Source organism: Arabidopsis thaliana, chromosome 5 (genome assembly GCF_000001735.4).
Source record: "Arabidopsis thaliana chromosome 5, partial sequence".
Taxonomy (NCBI): domain Eukaryota; kingdom Viridiplantae; phylum Streptophyta; class Magnoliopsida; order Brassicales; family Brassicaceae; genus Arabidopsis; species Arabidopsis thaliana.
Window position 1 is genome coordinate 14,915,288 of NC_003076.8, and position 22,744 is coordinate 14,938,031.

Below are 22,744 nucleotides of genomic sequence, written 5' to 3' on the forward strand. Positions count from 1 at the left end.
ACATTAATTAGCTATGTACTTTTTTCATTAATTCAGTCCAGGCTTTGAAGATTTTATTAATAAAATTAGTAAGAGTCGTTTATAAAACATTCCTTCTTTTTCTTAACCAAACACGAAAAAAAACAAATCGCAAAAAAATTTGTGAGATTTTTAAATTAATTGTTGATCGGTCTAAGATAAACTATATATATGTGATTTATTTTAACATTCTATACGAAAATCTCTCACTTTTTTTAGTAATTTCATATGCAATCTTGACAAAAACTATTTCATATGCAATCTTGACAAAAACTAAAAGCTTACCAAAATAAAACAAAACAAAACAAGATACAATAGTTTAAGAATTTAGTGTTAATTCCCAACACTGAATTTTTGTAAGCTACCACTTTGATAAATGTTCAAATCTACAAGTTTCTCAAATCCTCATCACTCAAAAAAATAAAACCTCTGAGTCTCAGCTTATAAGTTTCTTGAGATTGTTTTACATAGTTTAAAAATACGAAAGTAAGTTTGTTTTGTAGAAACAACCTTCAACAACTACCAAATATTAAATTTTACTTGTCACTATTTACCTCTGTCAAAACTAAATCATAACGTTATATAGTGAATTCGAGGTAAAGCTCAGTTGAAAAAAAAACTTACGTTTATTGTTTTGAAATTTTGAAAAAGAAAAGCAGAATTTGAATGAAAAGGGTAAAAAATGGGGGCCCAAAAGATGAGCTGGATAGATTTTGGGGGAGTAGCCGACAGCTTAGTTCCAAGTCTTTCGCCGAACTCAACTCACTTTGGATTTCTTATTCTCCTTTATTCCTGACAATGACCTTATTCGTATCACGATTGTTTTATTCATTTCATGCATCATTGCTATATATATTTTTGGGTGTAAATGTTAAATATCATTTGCAATTTTGTTCATTCATGACTAATTACTTTTGTTTAATCATCGTATCTCAAGTGTTTGCAACAGAACTAAATCTAACTAGTACAATTAAAATTGCCAAAAAGGGTTTGAACTTTTAGTCTACGAAATTTCTATATATATCACACTAATTTGATTTGGTTAGTACTTAGTGCCACATATGAAACTCCATGTTTCATATCACTATCGATCAGTTTGTTTCTCCCCAAAATTATGTTGATTAATTATACAACCGATCATAAATTTGTATTCCATAAATTGTTTCACTTCATCATTCATTATCTTATAGGCATATCATAAGTTACTGAGTTGGAAAAATAAGTACTATACGTACTATTACTTTGCTCTGGTTACTTTTAAGGTAATGTTTTGAAAATTATATATATATATATATATATATACATAGGGACTGTTTTACTTGTTGGATCAAAGCCACGTCTTTTGGGACTGCCACACATAGAGCTATCACTTATCAGGGACCATCCTCGATCTACATATAGACATATATGTGTGTATTAGATTCTACTGGTGCATGCATATCTATAAACAGCTGTTATGTTAAATAGTCAAAAGCAGGTAACTCATGCTATTTCACATTTCCGAGTTTATTATTTTAAGGCACTAAACTCCAAGTAAAGTGGATAAATCATAGGTCAAAGTGCCAGTTGTTATAATCCAGTAATCCATACAATCTTCATTTAATTCTTGCTTTTTGGTGAAGCTAGAGATCCACAACCTAATTTATATCCCATATAAATTGGATTTATTGTATGCATCTATGCCCATTTATGCTGGTTAGTAGTTACAATTCAAAGCAATTTTCATTTTTCTTTTTAATATAATCAACATGAGAATGCTGACGAATAACATAGAAAAATGAAAAATGACATATTTAAGTTTTTATTGATACTACTAAATATAATTGGAATGAGATGAATATTGACAAAATATGTATTAATGAAATTTCTCAATATCCACTTAATTTGTATATATAGATCATCTTGCCCCAACCTATTAATATTAATTATATGTAAATCATCTAATCCCTAAACCGTAACTGTTTAGTGTCTCATGTATTTGTCTTATATCCGTGTAGAACGAAAACACGACTGGAACGAGAAGTAATAGGAATGGGAGACAATATAATAACCATGCGTAGATTTAGTTTTAGATATATTTGGGTGGTGGTATATATTCCCTTTTTTTAATGATTACCTATGCCAATTTGATGATGACAAGAAGTCGGTGAAACACATTGACAATCATTCAATTCTCTAAGAGCATATGATATGAACAACATCAACGAATACCATCTCTTTGAAGATAAAATCATATGTGGAAAATTGACTATACTCATGTTTCCACTCATATTCAAGTAGCGAAAATCTTGACCAAAGCACTACCCCGAAGCACTCGATATGTCATTCTTTAACAAACTCGACATTCGAGACTTACTTATACAATAACAATATACATGCATGCACTACTATGAACGTGGATATTGAGAAATTTGGCCAGCCTTTTTTTTTTTGATAAGAGAAATTTAGTCAACTCATCATTTAACTCTCCTTAAATCTAAGAATTCGAAACGAGACGGGTCGGAATAAGAACGGAAATTCCTATAAGAAAAATCTTAGAACAAGTTACAATTAAAATAAAATAAAAATGCTCGCAATAATGTATTTACAATGTTTCTCTTATTTTATCTAGAATAAATATGTTCCAAATAAGAAATAAGAAAAGTTAAATAATATTTTTTAAAATAATGTTATATGTTAGTTAAAAATTAAGAAAAAAACATATTCCGATATAGATAATTTAAACATAAAATAATAACAATAAAGAATTAAATTAATTTTATAATATTATATAATATATACATATACTATGAATATACATAATTATTTATTATATATATAGGTCATAAACGGGACTTCAAAAATTCTGGTTTACGTCTCGTCTCGTCCTGTCTAATGGGACGAGAATTTGAGAAATGGTACGAGATGGAACAGAACGAAATGGAAATTGTGCTTACCCTCTACTTAATTCCAAGACTAAAACTTATTTTGACAAGTTGAATAACTAAATTTTGATCTAAAGTTGTAGGTAAGAAGATCATAAAGGATAAACAAATTGTTCATTAAGTTGTATTTTATGTAGTGTATATATTTAGATCAAATTGTTTATTTCCTCTCTTTTATTGATTAGAGTCATAAAATATATACACTACGAATTATTCATTTCCTCTCTTTTATTTATTAGAGTCATAAAATATATACACTACGAATATGAATCTTCCTACTTTTTGTACTAATTCAATTATTTATACTTGAAAAATAGTCATCCAATGCAAATCTTGTTCGCCTAATGTTCCCCTAGTTTCTACTTTATACTAACATCTATGAACGACACCAATATAAAAAAACTGGGCCTTACTCCAACTAATGGCCCATTGGGTTTACGAATCTTTATTTTGGTTACTTGTGTAGGTGACTCCATTCTTTGGTTACTCAGCTCTTATCTTCTTCAAATCGGTTCTTTGTAGAGTTAAGCATATGATGAGATTCCAACAAAATGACTATAAATATATGTGGATCACAATTCACAAATCAAAATAAATTTTGATCAAAGCTTCCGTAGAAACACTAAGTCAAGAGAAACGAATGACCATGAATGAAATTTAAAAAAAAAGAAGAGATAATATTGTGGAAAATTATATAGGTATGGGCACAATATTCTCTAGAATGACCTAAAAAGTTAAATTAATATACACAAACTTGTTAAAACCCTTTAATTAATATTGTGGAAAAGAAGTCCTTTTAGCATTAATAATGTCTAAACACATATTTTAGCTCCTTAATAACTAGAGAGTAGATACTATAGAGACATAGAGTTAGCGTCGGCCGGTACGCATATTGACACTCGTCGGTGCAACCTTCTTTGTTCTTGGACCAACCCGATGATATGCCCCAAGATCCACGTCATCACTTCTTCCACAAACCGTCCTTGGAGCCATCATAATCATTCCTTTCCACAAATTTCTAATGCTCATTTTTTTCACCAACCCATTCTCTTGCTTACTATCATATTCAAGCTTCTTCTGCAACATATTATGATCATAATGTTGACCATGATCATTCCAGAAACCAATAGTTGGTAACGAACCCTCATCAATCCTCTTAGAGATGCTCTTGATCTCATAAGAATCAAGAAGACTAGACAACTTGGTTTCTTGATCTCCACGCAAAAAATGATTAGAGTGTGGTTTAGAAACCTTATTCTCGGAGAGGATCATGGTCTTGTTGGCCTCGAGCTTATACCGCGAAGGTCGAGGTGTTCTTATGGCTCTTTTCGAGAGATCGAACTCTCTCATCATCGGCTTTCCTTCGTGTCTTTGGTACCAAGCCCACGCCGCAGCTTTCACTGTCGCCAGCTCATCATCTCCTCCTCCTCCTCTTCCTCCTCCTCCTCCGGCAAAGAGCGTCGGTGACCATCTCTTCTTTCTACTATTGTTACGGCTTCTGGTGATGCTCTTCTTCTCGGACATAATTGGTGTTGAAATGTAGTAGTTGGCGAATGGAAGCATCGTTCATTGATTATAATGTTTTTTGGGTTTGTGGAATTTGGAGTGGACACGTTAATAGAGGGAAATGCTTAGAAAGAAAAAAAGAAAGAATCATAAATATATAAATACGCGTGTTGCCAAAATAAAAATTAATAAATACGCGTATGTGAAAATGATTTGATAAAATGAGAAAAAGAGTATTATTATTAGTAGTTGTTGTTGCTCTTGCTTTTGGGTCCATTGGTGGATACAACAATTATTCCGTAGGAAAAGTGTTGTATTTTTGTAGTTGGACGCACAATCTACATTTCTTATATATTCTTTTTGTACCTTAGTTTATTTTTTCAATATTTTTCTTTCAATGAAATAATATGTACGTAGAATGTTGTGTTGAGGAGGATTCAACTCATTGGAACAAAAAATTGGTGAAACCGCTTCTCATTATATCGATATATCATATATGGATTGTTCTATGACTTGGTCTTATTTTAATTCTGATGAAAAAATTGGGATGATGCATTGGAACAAAAGCATAGTTGTGGGAACATGCGAGGCTGTTGGAAAAAGAAAGAGAATGTTGGTGTATGAATCGATTAAACACTATAAAGGAAAGGTGATATGAATTATTGATATCAATATTTTATAAACACTATAATCAAAATAACATTAACCTAACATGATCAATATTGGATGAAGTAACTTTACTTCTATTCTCCTAACAACAACCTAATTCAACCCTCACAAATTGATGTACCATAAACAATATCATGTGATACTCCATTTTTAAACAGTATCAGACTTTTAGGAATAAATCTACTAAATTGTCACCCAAATTAGTTTTCTATATTGAAATTAAACCATTTGAGATAATGGTTGTTATCTTATGTGAAGAGTCTGAATACATCAAATAGTTTTAGTATATTACTTCTATGTTAGAATAAAGTGTTTGGAGTTGTATTAAAAAAACAAAAAAAACTCGTAGAGAGTCTCTTTCCGTTATAGACCAAAAGCATCATTATAGTAAATGCCCACAGTTAGCCTATTTAGGTTCTTGGAACGAATCCACCACTTCAAATTGCTGAATTTCAAAAGGTATTTTTTTGCAAGCGTTTACTACAGTTCCATGTTGTTAAAAAAATCACATAAACAACAGATAAAATAATTCTTTTGTATCAAACCCCACATATTAAGGTTATTCTCCATCAATATCATGATGTTAATCCAAACTAAAAAAGGCAAAATACGAACATAAGTTTTATCAATGCGAAATATTTATGAATTCAAATACATTTGTCATATTACTTGAGTTTTTGGTGATGAACCAGATGCATGAACTAATAATTATTTTATTATGAAATTAATTATGTTTTTGAATATTATGTAGTACTTTGTTTATTTATTATTAATTGTATTTAATTTTTTTAATCATTTTGTTAATAAGATAATTTTTTGTCTTTTTATAAATTTTATAATTATAAATTATATTTATCTGAGTCATTTTTTTTATTTATTCGATGTCCCATCCGCTCGCTAACAAGTCATAAACTCTTGCAAATATAATAATTTTCAACAAGTAAACCAGTTGTTCAAACTGTTTAATAACACGTTTAAAGTAGTCTGGCTTACATGTGTTGCTCAATAGTCTTTTTTCACCCAATCAGATTTTTTGAATTTTTAAAAATTTTAAAGGTCGTAAAAATCTAACTGCTTTATTTTTTGTTTTTGTTTTTTTCTTGTTATATTCTTAAAATCATTAAGAGAAAACTTTGGAATTGAATGGCAAAAACTTTATATTAGAGGTTTAGATTAAAAATTATTGTAGAGAGTTTAAGTTTACATCAATGGGTCTGACTTAAAAATTTAAAGGCTTATTTTGTTGGATAAAAAAGAAATGATTACATGAACAACAAAAAAAGAAAAGTTAGATTGTTCGAATTTTACTACTTTAGAAATCAAAAATATCATTAGAGCAATATTTAGTAAAAAATCTAGTCAAACATATACATTTATGATCCGTCACAATTTACACGCAAATGACCTTTTAGATTAACCTTTCTTTTAAAAGACGACTATTGTAGTTAATGAGATTTTATTTTACAATTTCTCAATTCTCCTCTCGTCCTCTATATATAGACTCGATCTTTCTCGATAAAATTTGGATATTAAACAATCATGGAAAATCATGTTATAAATTGCATTTCTAAAAAACGTCGGATGGATTATGCGGTAACCAAAGATATCCCAAATCGCAAAGGTGAGGGAAGTTCTAAGGTTGGCCAATCCACCTTTGAGACACAAAGTTGTGTGGATAATGTAGTCTACAAATTGTACTTCAAGGGTTTGGTGAGCGGTGAAACGGCGACAGACAAGAAAGCGATTGTGAAAGTTGGGTTTGGAGTCGCGATATGCGACGAGGCGGATAACTTATTCTATGGAATGAATAAATCACTTTATGAAGCTGTGATTAACCGCGAAGAAGCAGATATTCTAGCACTAATTACTGGGTTATATGAATCAATTCACCGTGGGGTTAAAAATGTCGTGATTTGTTGCGATGACCGTCAAATTTACCAAACCGTAAGTTTTTCATAACTTTGTTATTTCTTTGGTTATTTTTGTGAAAACAAGTAGTGCTACTCTGACTTAGATAATGCAAAATATTTTTTTTTGGAATTTGAGTAGTCCAAGTTTTGGTAGTAATAATGAGTGGTACATTAAGAGAAATGGCCTTGTTTTAGATAGCATATGAAATCTTTTTGTGGTATTATGGATTTTTAGATTCGTTGCTTATCTTATTAATTATTTGTATTATTATATTGATACCACCAATCAAAATATTTGTTCATAGTGTTACTTGGAAGGTGTAGTCCCAAACGATTGATCGTAATGAGAAATAGTATAGTATAAGCCCTCTCGCTTTAGATGGGTTATAAACTAATTGTTGGCTTGTCTCTGAACTTGTACTGCAGATAATTGGTAGAGAGAAGCCTCAGCAGAAGAATGTCCATCTTTTGGAAGAAGTCCAACGCCTTAGAGGGAGACTGGCTTCTACTGGAACTGTTTTGGTTGCGACGCGAGATGATAACTTTGCTCTTAGACTTGCTATAGATGCACTTGTGAAGGCAACACAAGAAAAACCATTGACTTGTTCCATTTGTAGTGACAAAACCGACGCTGAGCACATGTTATTGAACGACAAATGCCTTCACCGTCATTGCTTTTCTTGCGTGAAACAGCAAGTGAAAGTGAAGCTTCGTAGCGGAATAGTGCCCCCGTGCCTTGAAGATGGATGCAAGTCTGAGCTCACTCTTGAAAGTTGTAGCATGGTTTTGACACCAAAGCTGATTGAGATGTGGAAACGTAAAATGGAGGAGGACTTAATTCCCGATGCTGAGAAAATCTACTGCCCATATCGAAGCTGCTCAATGTTGATGTCCAAAACCGAGCTTTCAAGAGAAGCCGAACAATCCAATGTCCGAGCATGTATCAAATGCTCTGAACTCTTCTGCATTGACTGCAAAGTACCATGGCATTCTGATTTGTCCTGTGCTGATTACAAGAGAATTCACTCTGAACGTCTGGTTAATGACATGATGCTTAAGGTTCTGGCAAACGACCAAATGTGGCGTCAATGTTCCGAGTGTAAGCACATGATTGAACTGACTGAGGGTTGCAATCACATAACTTGCAGGTAAATATATTGAATCCGACAAAGCTACTTCATATGGATAGTTTTATTTCATAATGTCTTCTTACATTCATTGTGTAGATGTGGATATGAGTTTTGCTACAGATGTGGGCACAAATGGACTAAGTATCATCATTACAGTTGCCAACTTATGGATAATCGTGAAGATGAAGAAGATTATAATCTTCATGTTGATGCTGAGGTCAACAATGATGATGATGACGATGAAGATTATGTATTTGATGAAGATTATGAGGAGGATGACGATGATGACGACGATGATGATGGCACAACATACAGCTTAGAAGACTTTCGAAGAGAGATTTCGTGAATCATCGAGACCAATATATGTTAATCCAAAGAGATTAAATTATGTCATATGACCAGAGAGATAAGAGCAGATAAACTCCCAGATAATTTTAAGCTTTAAACTATTTTTGTAATGTGCTATATTATTATTTAAGTTTTCTATAGTTTGAAGGTAATTTACATATAGTGTTGATCTTATTAAGCCAGTTTATAGCCTAGTAGTAATCGACAACGACAAACAGAGTCGGGTACGTAGATATATCATAACCAAACTATTTAATCTTTGAAGGTAGATCATAAGCGAATACATTAGTATGTAACAGATCTTTCTCTTATGAATTTTGTCAACAGCCCTCTCACTTCTGAAATCTGCGTTAACCTACATGTTCAGTACAGAGGATACCTTAGCATTTTGTTACAATCGAAACGACAAATCAGACGACGCAATGAGATCTCTGAGACAACAAACAAACCATAAATGAAGCTCTTTTCGTCTCGTGAATCATTCTTGGTTATCTATGACCTCCTCAAAGCATCCAACCAGAAAAATAACACAATGGATTTGAAGCCTGATCATGGTAAACATGTTATCCAACCTCTCCAGCTATGTACCAAAAACAATGATGTTTCAGGCTGGTTCTGTTTAGGTGCTCTTTTGCCTGAACGTCTTGTTAGGTTAAGCAAAAGTCTTGCATTGACACCGTTAGATGAAACCTGACAAGTGCTTATCGACTTATCCAACTTCGGCCACAAATCTTTGTAATACCATTTTCGTTCATTTTGTCCCTAAGATGAGCAACATCCGTCCACCGGTCTAAAGCTGCATAAATATTTGACAGAAGCACGTAACTACCGGCACTTTGTGGTTCAAGCTCAAAGAGGTGCCTTGCAACTACCTCTGCTATCTCAGTATTCCCATGTAGACTACAACCACCCAAAAGTGAACCCCAAGCACTAGCATGAGCTTCAAAGGGCATGGATTTGATAAGCTCATAGGCCTCTTTAAGCTTCCCTGTCCGGCTAAGAAGATTCACAATGCATGAATAATGATCAGGAGATGCCAAAATAGAATATTTCTTTCGCATTAACTCGAAATACCTCAATCCCTCCTCAACAAGCCTGGATTGGCCACAAACTTTCAATATTACTGTGAAGGCAACTTCATCAGGAACAATACCTTCGTCTACCATTTTCTCAAACAGTCGAATAGCTTCACTTCCACACCCGTGGATCGCCATTCCTTCCATCATCGAACAATATGAAACAAGATCTCGCTGAGGCATCTCTTCAAACAACTTAGCTGCTCTGTCCATGTGGCCACACTTGGCATTCATGTCTATCAAAGCAGGTACAACATAATGACTAGAAAACTTATTCATCCTTTGGTGCAGATAAGAATCAACCTTTTCACATAACTCAAAACAACCCATCTGAGAACAAGCTGACATCAAACCCACCATTATAAACTCATCAGGTTTGACATTCTTCGCACACATTTCGCTAAAAACCTTAAAAGCCTCATTCGGCTGACCGTTCTGTGCATAACCCAATATCAAAGCTGACCATGCTCTAACATCAACACCCCTCGCTTCCTCAAACAAATCCCTTGCAGAAACCATATCACCACCTTTAGCATACCCATCAATCATAGAGGTATACGAAATTATATCTCTCTTAGGCATTTCATCAAACAACTTCTTAGCATTAACCAAATCACCAGATTTAACCAACCCATCAACCAAAGCATTCCAAGATCCCAAATTACGCTCAGGCATAAGATCAAACATGCTCTTCGCTTCCTCTAACTCCCCAGATTTCACATAGGCAACAACCAAAGCTGTCCAAGAAACAGCATTTCTCTCAGGCATTTCCCCAAACACCTTACGTGCACTAAACAAATCCTTACATTTACCATAAAAATCAACAAAACTTGTACCCACAACAACATCTTTATCAAACCCAATTCTCAAAACTAACCCATGAACCGATGAACCAACACGAACCTGTCCATTGTTAGAACAAACTTTCATAACCAAAGGAAAAGTATACTCATCAGGTCTAGCTAAACCTGTTCTCATCATCCGCATTAGAATCGAAACAGTCTCAAAGAAGAGAAACTTATTCGAGTACCCTTTAATCAAATGATTCCAGAGATAAGTTCCAGGAGAAGGAACACGTTCAAAAACAGAGGAAGAGTAAGAGAGAGACGAAGAAGACGAAGAAGACGAAGAGATGAAGATTGAGATGAGATTCTGGTCTTGTTCAAGACCTTTGCGGATGATTCGGGCATGGATTTGATTAAGATGAATCTCGGATTTGCAGAGCTTGAAGAGGGTTTCGAGTGAGAGCAAAGAAGGATGAGATAATCTCTGGATCATTCGGGATCAAATGGGGCTATTAGGAAACATATGTTTGTATGTAAATTTGTATGCTTTTGTCATAACATGAATCTTGGTGGATTCTAATTTGTTAAAGTTTTCGATGAGAATCGATTTTTTGTAGAAGAATTTTGTAAAAGATGAAACCTTGGAGAAGGGTTTAAGGGTTTACAGATGGCAGCTTGAGGTTTTTATTGGGTTTTCAAAATTGATTGTTAATTTTGTAAATTCGAGATTGTTTATTTAGGAATTGACAAATACCATTTCTCTGTTTGAAACTGTAACACCCAATTTCAAAAATATAATGGTGCATGCGGAAAGGTTTAAAAGAATTGATTTAACCACCTATATCATCAAAGTGCACATATCTTTTCAGTTAAACATCCCGATAGAATTTCAGAATTAAATGTGTTTGGGCTTGAGTAGTTCAAGATGGGTGAACTTCCGGAAAACAATTGTCGGAACCATGCGAGTGAACCCAAAGTATGGGGAAAGATCATGTGGTGATTTGTAGTTTTGGTAACAAGTCTTTAAAGCCTCTTGGACATGACGCATCGACCGTCAGACAGAGGTGGTGCCCATAAGCCCGAAAGAGAACGTGGGGCCCACTGGTAGGGGCGGTCGTGACGTTACAGAAATTTTTAGTTATCGAGGGGTTTTTAGTGTATGAAATAACATATACAGATAATTCAATTATCATTTTGTTTGATTCGGTATAGTTTAAATTTTGGTTCATATTCGTTTTCTTAATGTTAAAATACATATTTCTAACTCAAAACCAATTGAAAATAAGTGGATTGACCTATTCCTCGAGATAATGTTCAATGAACTATCTCGATGGAATTAGATCTTCCTGAACTATCTCGATGGAATTAGATCTTCCTTTGGGCCATCAATTAGTGGAGGTGATCGGACCATTTTAGAATATGGGTTTCCAACTAACTTAGTTTTTCCTCTCACCAAGTTAGGGGTTTGATTTAAGGTCATTTTACAGGAAAGAATCATGCGTTTCTTTAAGTTTATAGATAACATTGTTACTTTCTTAAATAACTGACTTTTATTATTTGTAAATTGTTTTCAGGTTAACTTGTATAAATCCGTAACAACACACAAAAACCAGAGTAAATATTTCCGGTGAGAAAAGGTCAGTTTTCTCTCTCAGTTCTTCATCCTATAGTCTCAACAGGAAAACATGATCAATATTCGACATTTTGATCTCTGTAGATAGAGAGATTCTACCGTTTCCTTCACAAGCTTTAGCCTGTCTTTTGTGAACGAAGATCGATGTCAATACGCTTAATTTCTTCCTTGAGCTCTGGTAAAGAAATAGGACTTGCCTTTGAGTTAAGCGTCGTCTCTTTCTTTGCTAATAAAGCTGAGAGATGCTTAAGACACGAAAGGTATTCTGACTTTACTTCAGAAGAATCTTGCAGCTGAGTTCCATAACCAAACTGCACAAAACAAAGGAAACAAAAATGGAAGAATGAAAAACATGGAATCAGTGTCCAATGGTTTTTTTTCCCACACTATTAAAATTCATTTTTGTTAGTGACGAATTCTTTGGAGTAGCAAGAGGACAAATAGATACTTACATTACATACTAATGAAAGCTGGGATAAGTAAGTTAATTAAGAGTGAAAGATTATTTTCAATAGTGGATCATCCAGAATAATCTCGAGGTTCTAGGTTCATAAGCCAGATTCATATTTGGAGAAGCTATTAATTGCTTACCTCTTTGTAAGCTGTAACACATTGGAGAAGTGAATCTTCAGCTGCATGCAGATTTTCTTCCTGCAATGTCAAGAGTCAACAGGTTTACACATGTTTGTTCTTTAGCGTAAAGCATCAATACAAAGTCGACTCAGTGTTCATCGTCGAGTCAAGTACATTGAACCTAACGAAATGAGCAGAAAGCTTGTGTCTAAATCTATATAAATTTCCATTTGACGGCAATGAACTCTCGCGTTGGAGGACTAACCTTTGGCTCATGGATCTCATTTTTGCTCATCTCCAAAGCTGCAAGACTCTCAAGAGATTGCAGCTGCAACGAATAGAAAAGGTCCCAAACGAATTGTTCTTAAGAGCATATAATTCCCAAGTATTGCTTCTATAGAGACTTACCAGTATGACTAAAGCCGCGTGTTCATAATTCCTAAGAGCTGCACTGGATTTTTCGTCTTTCTGCGCTTTGCTCTTTTGGTTTTTAAGCTTATGCAGAACGTCCTTTGCTATCCTGGTTTACACCAACATTTATTTTGTCACATTTTGATACATGAAGATTAAAAACTCAAAGATCAACTTAAGCTAAGAAAAGAGAGCTAGTACAGAAAGATATATAGATACCAACCTAGCTGAGTTTTCAAGATAATTCTTTGCTTTTTCTAGTTTGGATAGAGCTTCACTGTTATCAGTTCTTCTCATCTGACTAGCCTGAAGCATAAATGTCTTTGCGATGTGCAGCAAGTTTCCACCTATCTATCAATCCAGGAGAGGACATAAGATGAATATCACTCTATTTCCAATATATAGATGAATGTTTTACACAAGAGAGTGAACCTGGATATGTCCTTCTGGAAGTAATTTTTTTCGGGCATTGAGACACCTAGCAGGAAGATTGTCATAGAGTTAGTTATATACATTTGGGAATCATCATATTACTCTGATAACCTAATCAAGACTTTATGTACGCACTTTTCAAAAAGTTCTAGAGCTTCTCCCAGCTTCCCAGATAATCGTAAAGTGAGAGCCAATGCTTCAGCTGCAGTTATTGCCTCCATTGAGTTCCATCCCTGTCATAGATTTTAGCCATTACGAAGTTATAAACTAGAATCATAAACATAATGGATGCAACTAGCTACATCTATGTAAGTGATCTCCTCAACTTATGACTGATGTGAAATCAGCAGTTCAAAAGCATAATTAAGCTCGTTTAAGTAAAAAACTATCGTCCCAATTATAGACCTCTATAACTGCACAATATCTGAAAGATTTAAACTTGTCTATTCCACCATGCAAATACCAGGAAGTTAGAACATTTTCCTACAGTACTAGATTAGAAAGTTAGAATTTGCAAGGACGAAAAGAGGATGCAGCAAAACAGAAGGATTGTAAGATGTTAAATCAACGAAAAAGATTCTTAAACTCGACAGCTAAAGGAAAGTTATGTAAGAAAAAACCACACCTTCGATAATTCCATCATGTGCAATAATTTCCTTTGAAGTTTTTCAGCCTCGGCCAGACGATTGGATCGTATATATATCTGAAACAACAGACGAGAATGTAAAATAACAGAATTTCTGTGGTTTAGTTCATTGCTTCAAATCAATGCATTGTAAGAATAGAAGGCGACATCCCAATTACAAGTATAGTTTAAGGCAAGAAAACCTGAGAAAGATATCTCAGTCTCCTGATATATGCCATGGACTCTCCTTGACCACCTTCCTACATCAGAAGACGAAAAATACAATAAAGATGCATCCAATTGACAAAATAAAACGTCAAGATGGCACAAATATCAGTATTTTTAGGATACCGACATGCCTCAAGTATTTTAAGAGAATCCAGAATAAGAGCTTCCGCATCTGTATTTTTTCCTAGCATATGTAATACCTGTCGAATATCGGATCATATGTAAGAAGGAAGTTGAAAATCATAGATTCAAATCAGACTTCATGACAGCATGGATGCGTCATATTAGATGCATTTTATCATATGTCTGACTGGGCGAGAGCTATTATCAAGTTCAGGGTGACAATATGTGGCTAATATGCAAGAATCTTAAGAAAAGAAGTGTAATATTCATTACAAGTTTAAAGAGCTCATGAAGATTAACAAAATCAAGAAAAATGAGACATGAAAGTACCGTTCCAAGATGATACATTGTCTCTGCATAATCCGGATGATTATACCCCAGGACTCGTCCTTTCAACTAGATGGGAATCAAAAGAAACAATAAGAAGAGAAATACATACTACCAAGTGCTAAGTGTGAATTGAAAATAATAAATAGTAATCACCACATCCATACCTTTAAAGCACGCTGCACATGGAGCGATCAGCCAAAAAAATTAAAAAAAAATTATTAGCATCACAGAATGTAAATCATTCGACTTTGGTGGCAGTATATCAATAGATAAAGAAAAACATAAAAACAGGCAAACAACACGAATTAACAAGCAGACAAGTACATTTGCTGTGGATATTGTAGTCCTGATCAATTTAATCCACCTTTCAGAAAAAGAAGGTAAAACACTTATTTTGGACCAATTTTCTGATTCTAGCATCTAAACTTCAATTTGTAACATGCCCTTTTATCATGACAACTTCATTTTCGTATACATAGCCAGCAACATTCATGACTCCAATTCATCATAATTTTTCACGTAAGAAATAACAGCAAACACACACCTCCTAATCTCAAATACCAACACTACAGCAATCCAGATAGCCAAGGGACTATATATGACAAATTCATATTTGATGCCTTGTTTTGCAAAATAAAAAAATGATTGTACCTCATAGCACGCACGAGCTTCCTCAAGTTTTCGCTGGACAAGATAGAGTTGTCCAAGGTTGTGGAGAGTAGCACCAACACTGCATTGTTAAGAATATGGTTGAATGAATGAATGAACATACACACTAAGGGTGTCAAACTCGTCACCAAAAAATATATAAAATATAGCACAATTCCTGATAGTTCTAGGTGTCGCATGACTTTCAATTTAGCCAGTGGGATTTTCATAAAGATCACGAAGAAGGCCAAATAAAAATTGGACGTAAAGAAAGACTTATGGATTTTAAAATTTTCATGTCAGGGAGAGGCATAAAGAGAAAAGTAAGCAATCTAAAAGAGGCATATAACTAAAATGTACCAGAAAACTCAGCCAGTTTCCAGAAATGTGATGGGTTCTCGGCTAAATTATGAGTGATCATAAATAGATGAAGTTTCGGAACAATAGTATTAATCAGGTAGCATCAAAACTCAAAAGATAATGATATGATCTCTCACCGCACATCGTCAGGACCGTAGAACTCCTCCAAGATACTAACAGCTTCTAGGTATAAAGGCTCTGCTTTGTCGAATTCTTTCTTGACTCTATATAACTCTGCCTTACATAGAGGAACGAAAAGATAGAGCAATTAGCGTAAGAAAACAAGATATGACAAGTTTTTAAAAGCAGAGAACTGTAACAATGAATTTTTTTGGAAAAGATGACTCTCCCAAGAAAGAATGGAACTTCTCAGAAAGAAATTGATCATGAAACCATTGTTCTAAAATATATAAAGAAATTGAAAATTAAAAAGGATATGGCTACATTCCTCAGCCAGAAAACAGTAAACTGTTAAACACTTATCCTTAGAGGACCATACTCAAGATGCTGATATGAAATGAACAAGCAAAAAGCACGACAATCCAAGGAACTAAACATAGAAACTAAAAAAGCTGAATAAAGAAAGCCCACAGAGACCAACCAGATTGTTGCATGCAGATGCAACATGTGGATCCTTCTCTCCAAAACCTTCCTTAGCTTCCTGTATTGCCGAACCGAAAAGTCTCTCAGCCGGCTCGAGTTTCCCCTATAAGATAGAGCAAATTATCTAGCAAGATAAACATAGCTTGTTCAAAGAAATAAAACACATATTAAGCTTCATTATTCTCAAACATCAACCTGAAAGAAATAATCTCTTCCACTATCAGTAAACACCCTCCACTTAGATGTGTGTATATTAGATACAACCGACCCGTCCTCAATTTTTTCTAGCCCAGTATTGCCACTCTCATCCATATTATCTCCAGATTTCGACTTCATAGACTCATCCTCTGCCAATACAGTGTTCCCACAAAACCCAAGGATTGCTGAAAAGGAATAAACCATATCATATTATATACAGAAAAAGAATGAGAAATTCGAATCATAACGTCACAAAGACATCAACATTGAGCACACATACACACCAGCTTGTCCAGATAAGATAATCCAAAGCCGAGAATCCAAGAGATGCAAATTTGTTCTATGGCCTCCATAATCATTCTGATACGAAATCCTCGGTTTCCCTGCAATTAAACCGCTGAATTCTTGAGACTCTTTTAGATCCATTTTGACAATCTCTCACATAAAAACTCAACATTCTTACTCAAATATAAACAATTTTTGTCCTTTTGTTAAGAATCAAGAACCTATCTTTTACATGAGAATCATCTAAAAAGGTTGAAATGGTTACACAAACTCTGAGTTCAAATTGAATACTATACAAAATTTCACATATAGAGAAAAAATTTAAAAGATTTCGATTCAGTTCCACTGAAATGTTACAAATCAAATTCTATCATTGTGTGAAGAAATCAAAAATCAACGTTAAAAGATACATAATTTCGAATAGAAACAAAGAATGGCATAATGGGATTTGATAAAGGAAAGAAATTGATTCGAGAAATGATCTAAAAGAGTTACCGGAGAGTGGATTAGCGAAAGTGGTGCAGATCAGATTCCGCGAAGAAGAGAAGGAACGTGAAGTCCGATGAGTTCCTTTGTAAAGAGTCGACAAAATTCGAAGCAGAGACATTTGTTTTTTTTTCTTCCTCAAGTTTTGTCAGACGCGAAGAATCCTTAAACCCTCGAGTATAGTGAAGTTGCTCACCAGGTGTTCGACGAAATTACTTTCAAATCATTTGGTTCGGTTCTTCATTGGTCCAAATTAACCTGAACCGAAATAACTAAAATTGATTTTAACTATATTTTCAAACTTTAATAAAATATATTAATCCAAGCTAAATGTTCAATCAGTGATTCTAAATTATGCATTAGAATTAGTGTTCAACAAAACGCTAGGTGCTAAACGGGTGGTGACCTTCTGCTTAGTGCCTAGAACGCTTAGTCGGAACCTAAACATTTTAAACGGTTTTAGAATAAAATGATATCTATTTATATACTACTACATGAAATATTAGAAAAAAACATTATAAAAAGCATTCTTGAAAACGAATTTAAATTTAACATTTTAAAATAAGATAAATAAAATAATAAAAGTATAGTTATCTTTATATATAATTTGAAATATTTATTTTGAAAAATTAAAAAAATATTAATATACATTTAGATCCACCTAGCCTGCCCCGCAAACCAGATTAATTTTCATTTTAGTTGTTATCTTATATGAATCAAAATGCAAAAAAAAAAAAACAAATTCTGGATCTTAAGTGGTGAATGCATGCATTAGTAAATAAATCAGCCCTTTTAAGATAATGTTTATTCATAAATAATACACAGAAATGTTTTCAATAGGATGTGAAGTAAATAAAAAGCAGAATAAGCAGAGCAAATCTTTGACTTATCCTAAGACATTGCTTGATAGAGAACACAAACTTTGAATCTTGCAAGAAACACAAATTTGAGTGACATTCAAGATTTTTTCTTGATCTGATGATCATCAAGGATTCCAGAGGATTGTAGTCTCTGCAATCATGGAAGTGACAATGTAAGGATCCATGTTCGAAGCTGGCCTCCTGTCCTCAAAGTATCCTTTCCCTTCTTTCTCCGTATCACGTCCTACTCGGATCGATGCTCCACGGTTCGCAACACCCTACATACAACATTCCAACACACAAAAGAATCACAAAATGTATCGTAATTCGGCTTTTTTACTATTCGAAAACCCGCAAAGATGTTTGTTAGTATACCCAAAGGAAAGTGTTGATGTCAGCAGTCTCGTGGTGTCCTGTGAGACGACGCTCATTGCCTTCACCGTAAGCAGCAATGTGTTCTTTGTGTCTCAGTCCCAATTTATCGATTGCTTTCTTGATGATCTCGTAACCGCCTTCTTCCCTCATTGACTTGGTACTGAAACAATTACCATTTTGGTTTTATGAATCAGCGAAAAGACCATAAAAGAAAACATTTAAGAGATTCTTGACATGTACCTGTAGTTGCAGTGAGCACCAGCACCGTTCCAGTCACCGGGAATCGGTTTCGGGTCAAAAGATACCACTACACCAGCAATCTCTGTGATCCTCTGTTTTAAGAACAAGCTAAGTGTTACTAATCAAAAACTACATAAACAAACATTGAAGTTATAACGTTAAACTTACCTCCAAAATGTAACGAGCGACCCAAATTTCATCAGCAGCCGAGATACCAACAGCTGGACCGACCTGGAACTCCCACTGACCCGGCATGACTTCTCCATTGATGCCACTAATGTTGATCCCAGCGTATAAGCAGGCCTTGTAGTGAGAATCAACAACATCTCTGCCAAAAGATTTGTCTGCTCCAATACCGCAATAGTACGGTCCCTGCAATACATTTTCGCCTAAAATTTTAGAATAACCGACAACGGAAAAGATACAAAACCGATTATATATCCATCTTCTTCACCTGAGGGCCGGGATAACCACCAATAGGCCAACCAACAGGCCACTTCACATCTTTCTGGAGTAAAGTGTATTCTTGCTCAATACCATACCATGGCACTTCAGCTGCAACATCAGGGTTGCTAAAGACCTTAGCCGCAGCGTGTCTTTTGTTAGTCGGGATTGGTTCACCCGCGGGAGTGTACGCATCGCACATGACCTGATCAAAACCATTAAGTTAAGATGGATGTAATAAAGCATGGCTGCAACAAAAAAGGTCAAAACTAAAAGAAACTCACAAGAATGTTGTTTCCTCTACGGAAAGGATCCTTGAATATGGCTTGAGGGCTAAACAAAGATGTACAAAACACAAAAGATTAGTAAACAAGAATCGAAAAAAAAACCAATGAGAAGAATCTGATTTAAGATCAAGAAAGAAAGATTATTAACTATAAGATGACTTCACTGTCTTCACCAGGAGCTTGGCCTGTGCTTGAACCATCATAGTTCCACTTTGGTAGCTGCGAAGGGTCAGTCACTGGTCCAGGTAGAGTCTACATATATAAACCAGAATTACTACCAAAAATAGAGATAGACAAAAGTTGACCTTTTCACAAGATTATCTAGAGAATGAAAAATTACCCTGGCTTTGCTTCTCATGTCCATTCCAGAACCACCAACCCTGATTTGGTATTAAAAGAACACCAACAAGAGACAAAATATTTCAGAAAATTCAATCGTTATGTTTAAAAACAGAGCCAAAAACAGAGCCAGAACAGAGCCAAAAAACAGAGCAAACATCATCAGGGGATAAAAAGTTTTGCAGTATTGGCAGATTCAGGAGCCTAATAGATTTATCAGCAAATTAAACATAGATCTGAAGAATAAACAAAACCAAATTGGCTCTAGAGGACTAAGAACAACCAAAGGCAGACACAAAACCAAAACTATAATCCATACAATCCCAAAAAGTAAAACAGAGTCAAAAGTTGAAAAAACAACACGAACCCATTAGATTTAGGTTTGATACGAGAACATATACACAAACAAAAAACGATTTTTATGAAAGAAACAAAAGAAGAAGACGAACCATATGTATTCAGCAATGATTTTGTCAGTGGAGTCTGAGAGGTTAAGGTTGATGAGATCTGAAACAAGACTCATGGCTACAAATACCAAGGGTTTGGATGATAGTAACAGTAATAAAAATGGAATCAAATCTGTCTCGTGTTTTGATATTTTGGTAGAGAGAGATATGAAGAGTAGTACTTATAGAAGGAGGAGGGGTGGGTGCAGAGATTGAGGAAGAGGGTGACGTGAAGACTTTGGAGACTTTTTGGCTCTCCACAAGGAAAGAAACAAAAAATACAACTAAATATCAGGAATAAAATTATAAAGATTCTTTCGCGGCCCAATGGAATCTCATATTTTTCAGGAATATTAAAGTTTACATATATAGACACACCAGGTTACAATTTTGTATGAGGTCATTGGAATAAAAAGAGAAAGAAATGTAATTATTTAAGGTAAAAATCTCTTTCTGTAAATGCTAAAATAAAATTTGGGAAAAATATTAATATTCTTAATACTACATTTTCTGTGTTATTGATTTTTAAATTATTAATTTTAATTGATACAAACATAATATGATATAACAATATATTTTTTTTTAATATGTGTAAAAAAAATCTTAAATGATATATAAAACAAAACGGACAAGTATAATTGATATATTATTTTATTTGTGCAAAATATATCAATAGATTTAGTATAATAATGTTTTAAACGGTGATTAGGTGGAACCATAATTAAACACTCTAATCATCTTGAAATTAGTATTTGTTTTCTAATGCAACTTACTTAGATTATTATTTTTAAACGAAATTCGCTTACTTAAATTTAGTATTAGATCGAAACCATTTGTCTCACATCTCCGGTTTCTCTCCAATCATTTTATGGGGTTTAAGGTCATTAATCATAAACAAGAATCAAAATAAATCTTTCCTTGAGGAATTTTGTGAAAATATCACGGTGTCATATCAATATCACAAGGTCATTGTTTTGTCTATCGAATCTTCGATCATCTTGAATCTATTCTGGTTTTTTTCCACAATGACTTTTCAACACAAAATATTGTTCTTACTTGACAAGAAAACGAGTACCAAAGAAACCGGAGATACTCTAAATTCTTAGCCATACAAACCCAAGTAAACTATCTAAAACCAAAGATTTTTGTTTTTGTTTTTTTGGTTTATATTCAACTTTATTAAAGATAATGAAACTCAAATATATATTCCGATTAGATAGTTGAGTTGACTTTGTTTTGGGAGCATGTAAGAGGACGTTTATGACGGGCATCGGTTGACTCGGCCCACAACCGTAAGAGTTGAAGTCTAAAATTGTTGACTTTTTTTTTAATTTTCTAAAAATATAATTATTTTTGACAGTTAAAAGTTAATTTCAAATCATATTTAATTATTTATTGAACACACATCTAATATATTCTTTGCAATTATATGATAACTTTTCATTTGAACAAAATTTGTAGTATCAATTCAACGTAGCTCCAATTAGATGACTACAAAGTCTGACATGTGGGATTTGTAAGCTTATAGTTTTAGAGAAGTCATAATGTCTTTCGATAATGTCTTTCGATAGAAGGTTCAAGCCAAAGACATCGATTGATTCGACAAAATTATCAAGATATATCTATCTTCTTATATAAATTCAAGATTCCGGTTAAACGTCTCAAAAGAGTTCTAATCATAAACAAGAAATTCAAAAAACTCTTCGGCTCAGAGGAGAGTGACCAAGAATTTTATCTTCTCCAGGAAGTCATTATTGATACGAATTTTTCTTTGAAACCGAAGTTCCTAAGAGTCAGATATAATTCTCTCATCTCAGTCTCCATTCTAAATTTTGAGGGAGACTGAAAGGGGATTAAGATGAGAGAATTAGGGTTCGGAGATTGAGAGAGAATTAAGATGATTCAGATATTTTCTTTCTAAAAGGAGAGAGGAACCAAAAGAAAAAAAATGTAGCGTGGATTAAGAGTTTAATTGAATATATTTTCTTCTAAATTGTAAATAGGATCTCCAAAACGGAAATGATACGAAAATTTTAGAACTTCTATATAATTTTTTTTTTATATCTTCTCTATGTCTCACTAATTTAGAAAATATAATAAAATCGTTTGATTTTAGTTAACTATGCTTTGGGAAAGATGTAATTTATTAAATATTTAAGAGAATAAACCAGAAAACAATTAACTACTTTTTAAACGATGGATATATAAATCAGAAATTAAAAATAGAGAACCCAAAGTAATAACATAATTTAATTTTTAATTTTTAATTTATATTGGATTAATATATATTCTAAATATTTGTGGTATTATATATTTATTTATATTATTTTTTTGTGCACCCAATTTTATTTATATTTATATTATATTTTTGTAGTAGACATCCCTAGAGAGTAAGCACAAGTTGGACATCTTTAGAGAGTAAGCAATATTATATTTATATTGATGTTGGGTT

General features: G+C 33.7%; 5 protein-coding genes across 7 annotated transcripts; 1 reads left to right on the plus strand and 4 right to left on the minus strand.

Annotated features, from left to right (window-relative positions):
• Nucleotides 1–3,613: 3,613 nt before the first annotated feature.
• AT5G37550 (uncharacterized protein) lies at nucleotides 3,614–4,738 on the minus strand. Its single transcript, NM_123114.4, has one exon. The coding sequence runs from the start codon at nucleotides 4,503–4,505 to the stop codon at nucleotides 3,813–3,815; it is 693 nt and encodes a 230-aa protein (NP_198571.1). The 5' UTR covers nucleotides 4,506–4,738; the 3' UTR covers nucleotides 3,614–3,812.
• A 1,960-nt stretch (nucleotides 4,739–6,698) lies between these two features.
• On the plus strand, nucleotides 6,699–8,503 carry AT5G37560 (RING/U-box superfamily protein; the record flags this gene model as incomplete). The annotated part of the gene is made up of 3 exons (NM_123115.2): nucleotides 6,699–7,061; nucleotides 7,454–8,175; nucleotides 8,254–8,503. 3 exons carry the CDS (start codon nucleotides 6,699–6,701, stop codon nucleotides 8,501–8,503), a joined length of 1,335 nt encoding a protein of 444 aa, NP_198572.2.
• A 120-nt stretch (nucleotides 8,504–8,623) lies between these two features.
• On the minus strand, nucleotides 8,624–11,046 carry AT5G37570 (Pentatricopeptide repeat (PPR-like) superfamily protein). Of its 2 annotated transcripts, NM_001344210.1 has the most exons (2): nucleotides 8,955–11,046; nucleotides 8,626–8,860 (listed from the first exon to the last, which is right to left on the minus strand). In NM_001344210.1, the coding sequence occupies exon 1, from the start codon at nucleotides 10,857–10,859 to the stop codon at nucleotides 9,207–9,209; it is 1,653 nt and encodes a 550-aa protein (NP_001330445.1). In that variant the 5' UTR covers nucleotides 10,860–11,046; the 3' UTR covers nucleotides 8,626–8,860; nucleotides 8,955–9,206. The 2 variants fall into 2 exon arrangements, with proteins under 2 accessions (NP_198573.1, NP_001330445.1); NM_123116.2 differs by having other exon boundaries at nucleotides 8,624–11,038.
• Nucleotides 11,047–11,897: 851 nt separating this feature from the next.
• On the minus strand, nucleotides 11,898–17,500 carry AT5G37590 (Tetratricopeptide repeat (TPR)-like superfamily protein). 2 transcript variants are annotated; one of them, NM_001344211.1, is made up of 18 exons: nucleotides 17,311–17,500; nucleotides 16,815–16,913; nucleotides 16,528–16,715; nucleotides 16,331–16,435; nucleotides 15,867–15,967; nucleotides 15,373–15,451; nucleotides 14,886–14,897; nucleotides 14,722–14,787; nucleotides 14,400–14,468; nucleotides 14,244–14,300; nucleotides 14,041–14,118; nucleotides 13,551–13,648; nucleotides 13,416–13,461; nucleotides 13,207–13,334; nucleotides 12,981–13,092; nucleotides 12,838–12,900; nucleotides 12,591–12,650; nucleotides 11,898–12,310 (listed from the first exon to the last, which is right to left on the minus strand). In NM_001344211.1, exons 1-18 carry the CDS (start codon nucleotides 17,420–17,422, stop codon nucleotides 12,116–12,118), a joined length of 1,668 nt encoding a protein of 555 aa, NP_001318689.1. In that variant the 5' UTR covers nucleotides 17,423–17,500; the 3' UTR covers nucleotides 11,898–12,115. The 2 variants fall into 2 exon arrangements, with proteins under 2 accessions (NP_001318689.1, NP_001330310.1); NM_001344212.1 differs by having other exon boundaries at nucleotides 12,838–13,092.
• A 498-nt stretch (nucleotides 17,501–17,998) lies between these two features.
• Nucleotides 17,999–20,598, minus strand: GSR 1 (uncharacterized protein). The gene is made up of 9 exons (NM_123119.4): nucleotides 20,296–20,598; nucleotides 19,848–19,887; nucleotides 19,656–19,759; nucleotides 19,505–19,553; nucleotides 19,231–19,425; nucleotides 18,945–19,148; nucleotides 18,777–18,868; nucleotides 18,537–18,696; nucleotides 17,999–18,439 (listed from the first exon to the last, which is right to left on the minus strand). The coding sequence occupies exons 1-9, from the start codon at nucleotides 20,367–20,369 to the stop codon at nucleotides 18,287–18,289; spliced, it is 1,071 nt and encodes a 356-aa protein (NP_198576.1). The 5' UTR covers nucleotides 20,370–20,598; the 3' UTR covers nucleotides 17,999–18,286.
• Between the last annotated feature and the right edge of the window lie 2,146 nt (nucleotides 20,599–22,744).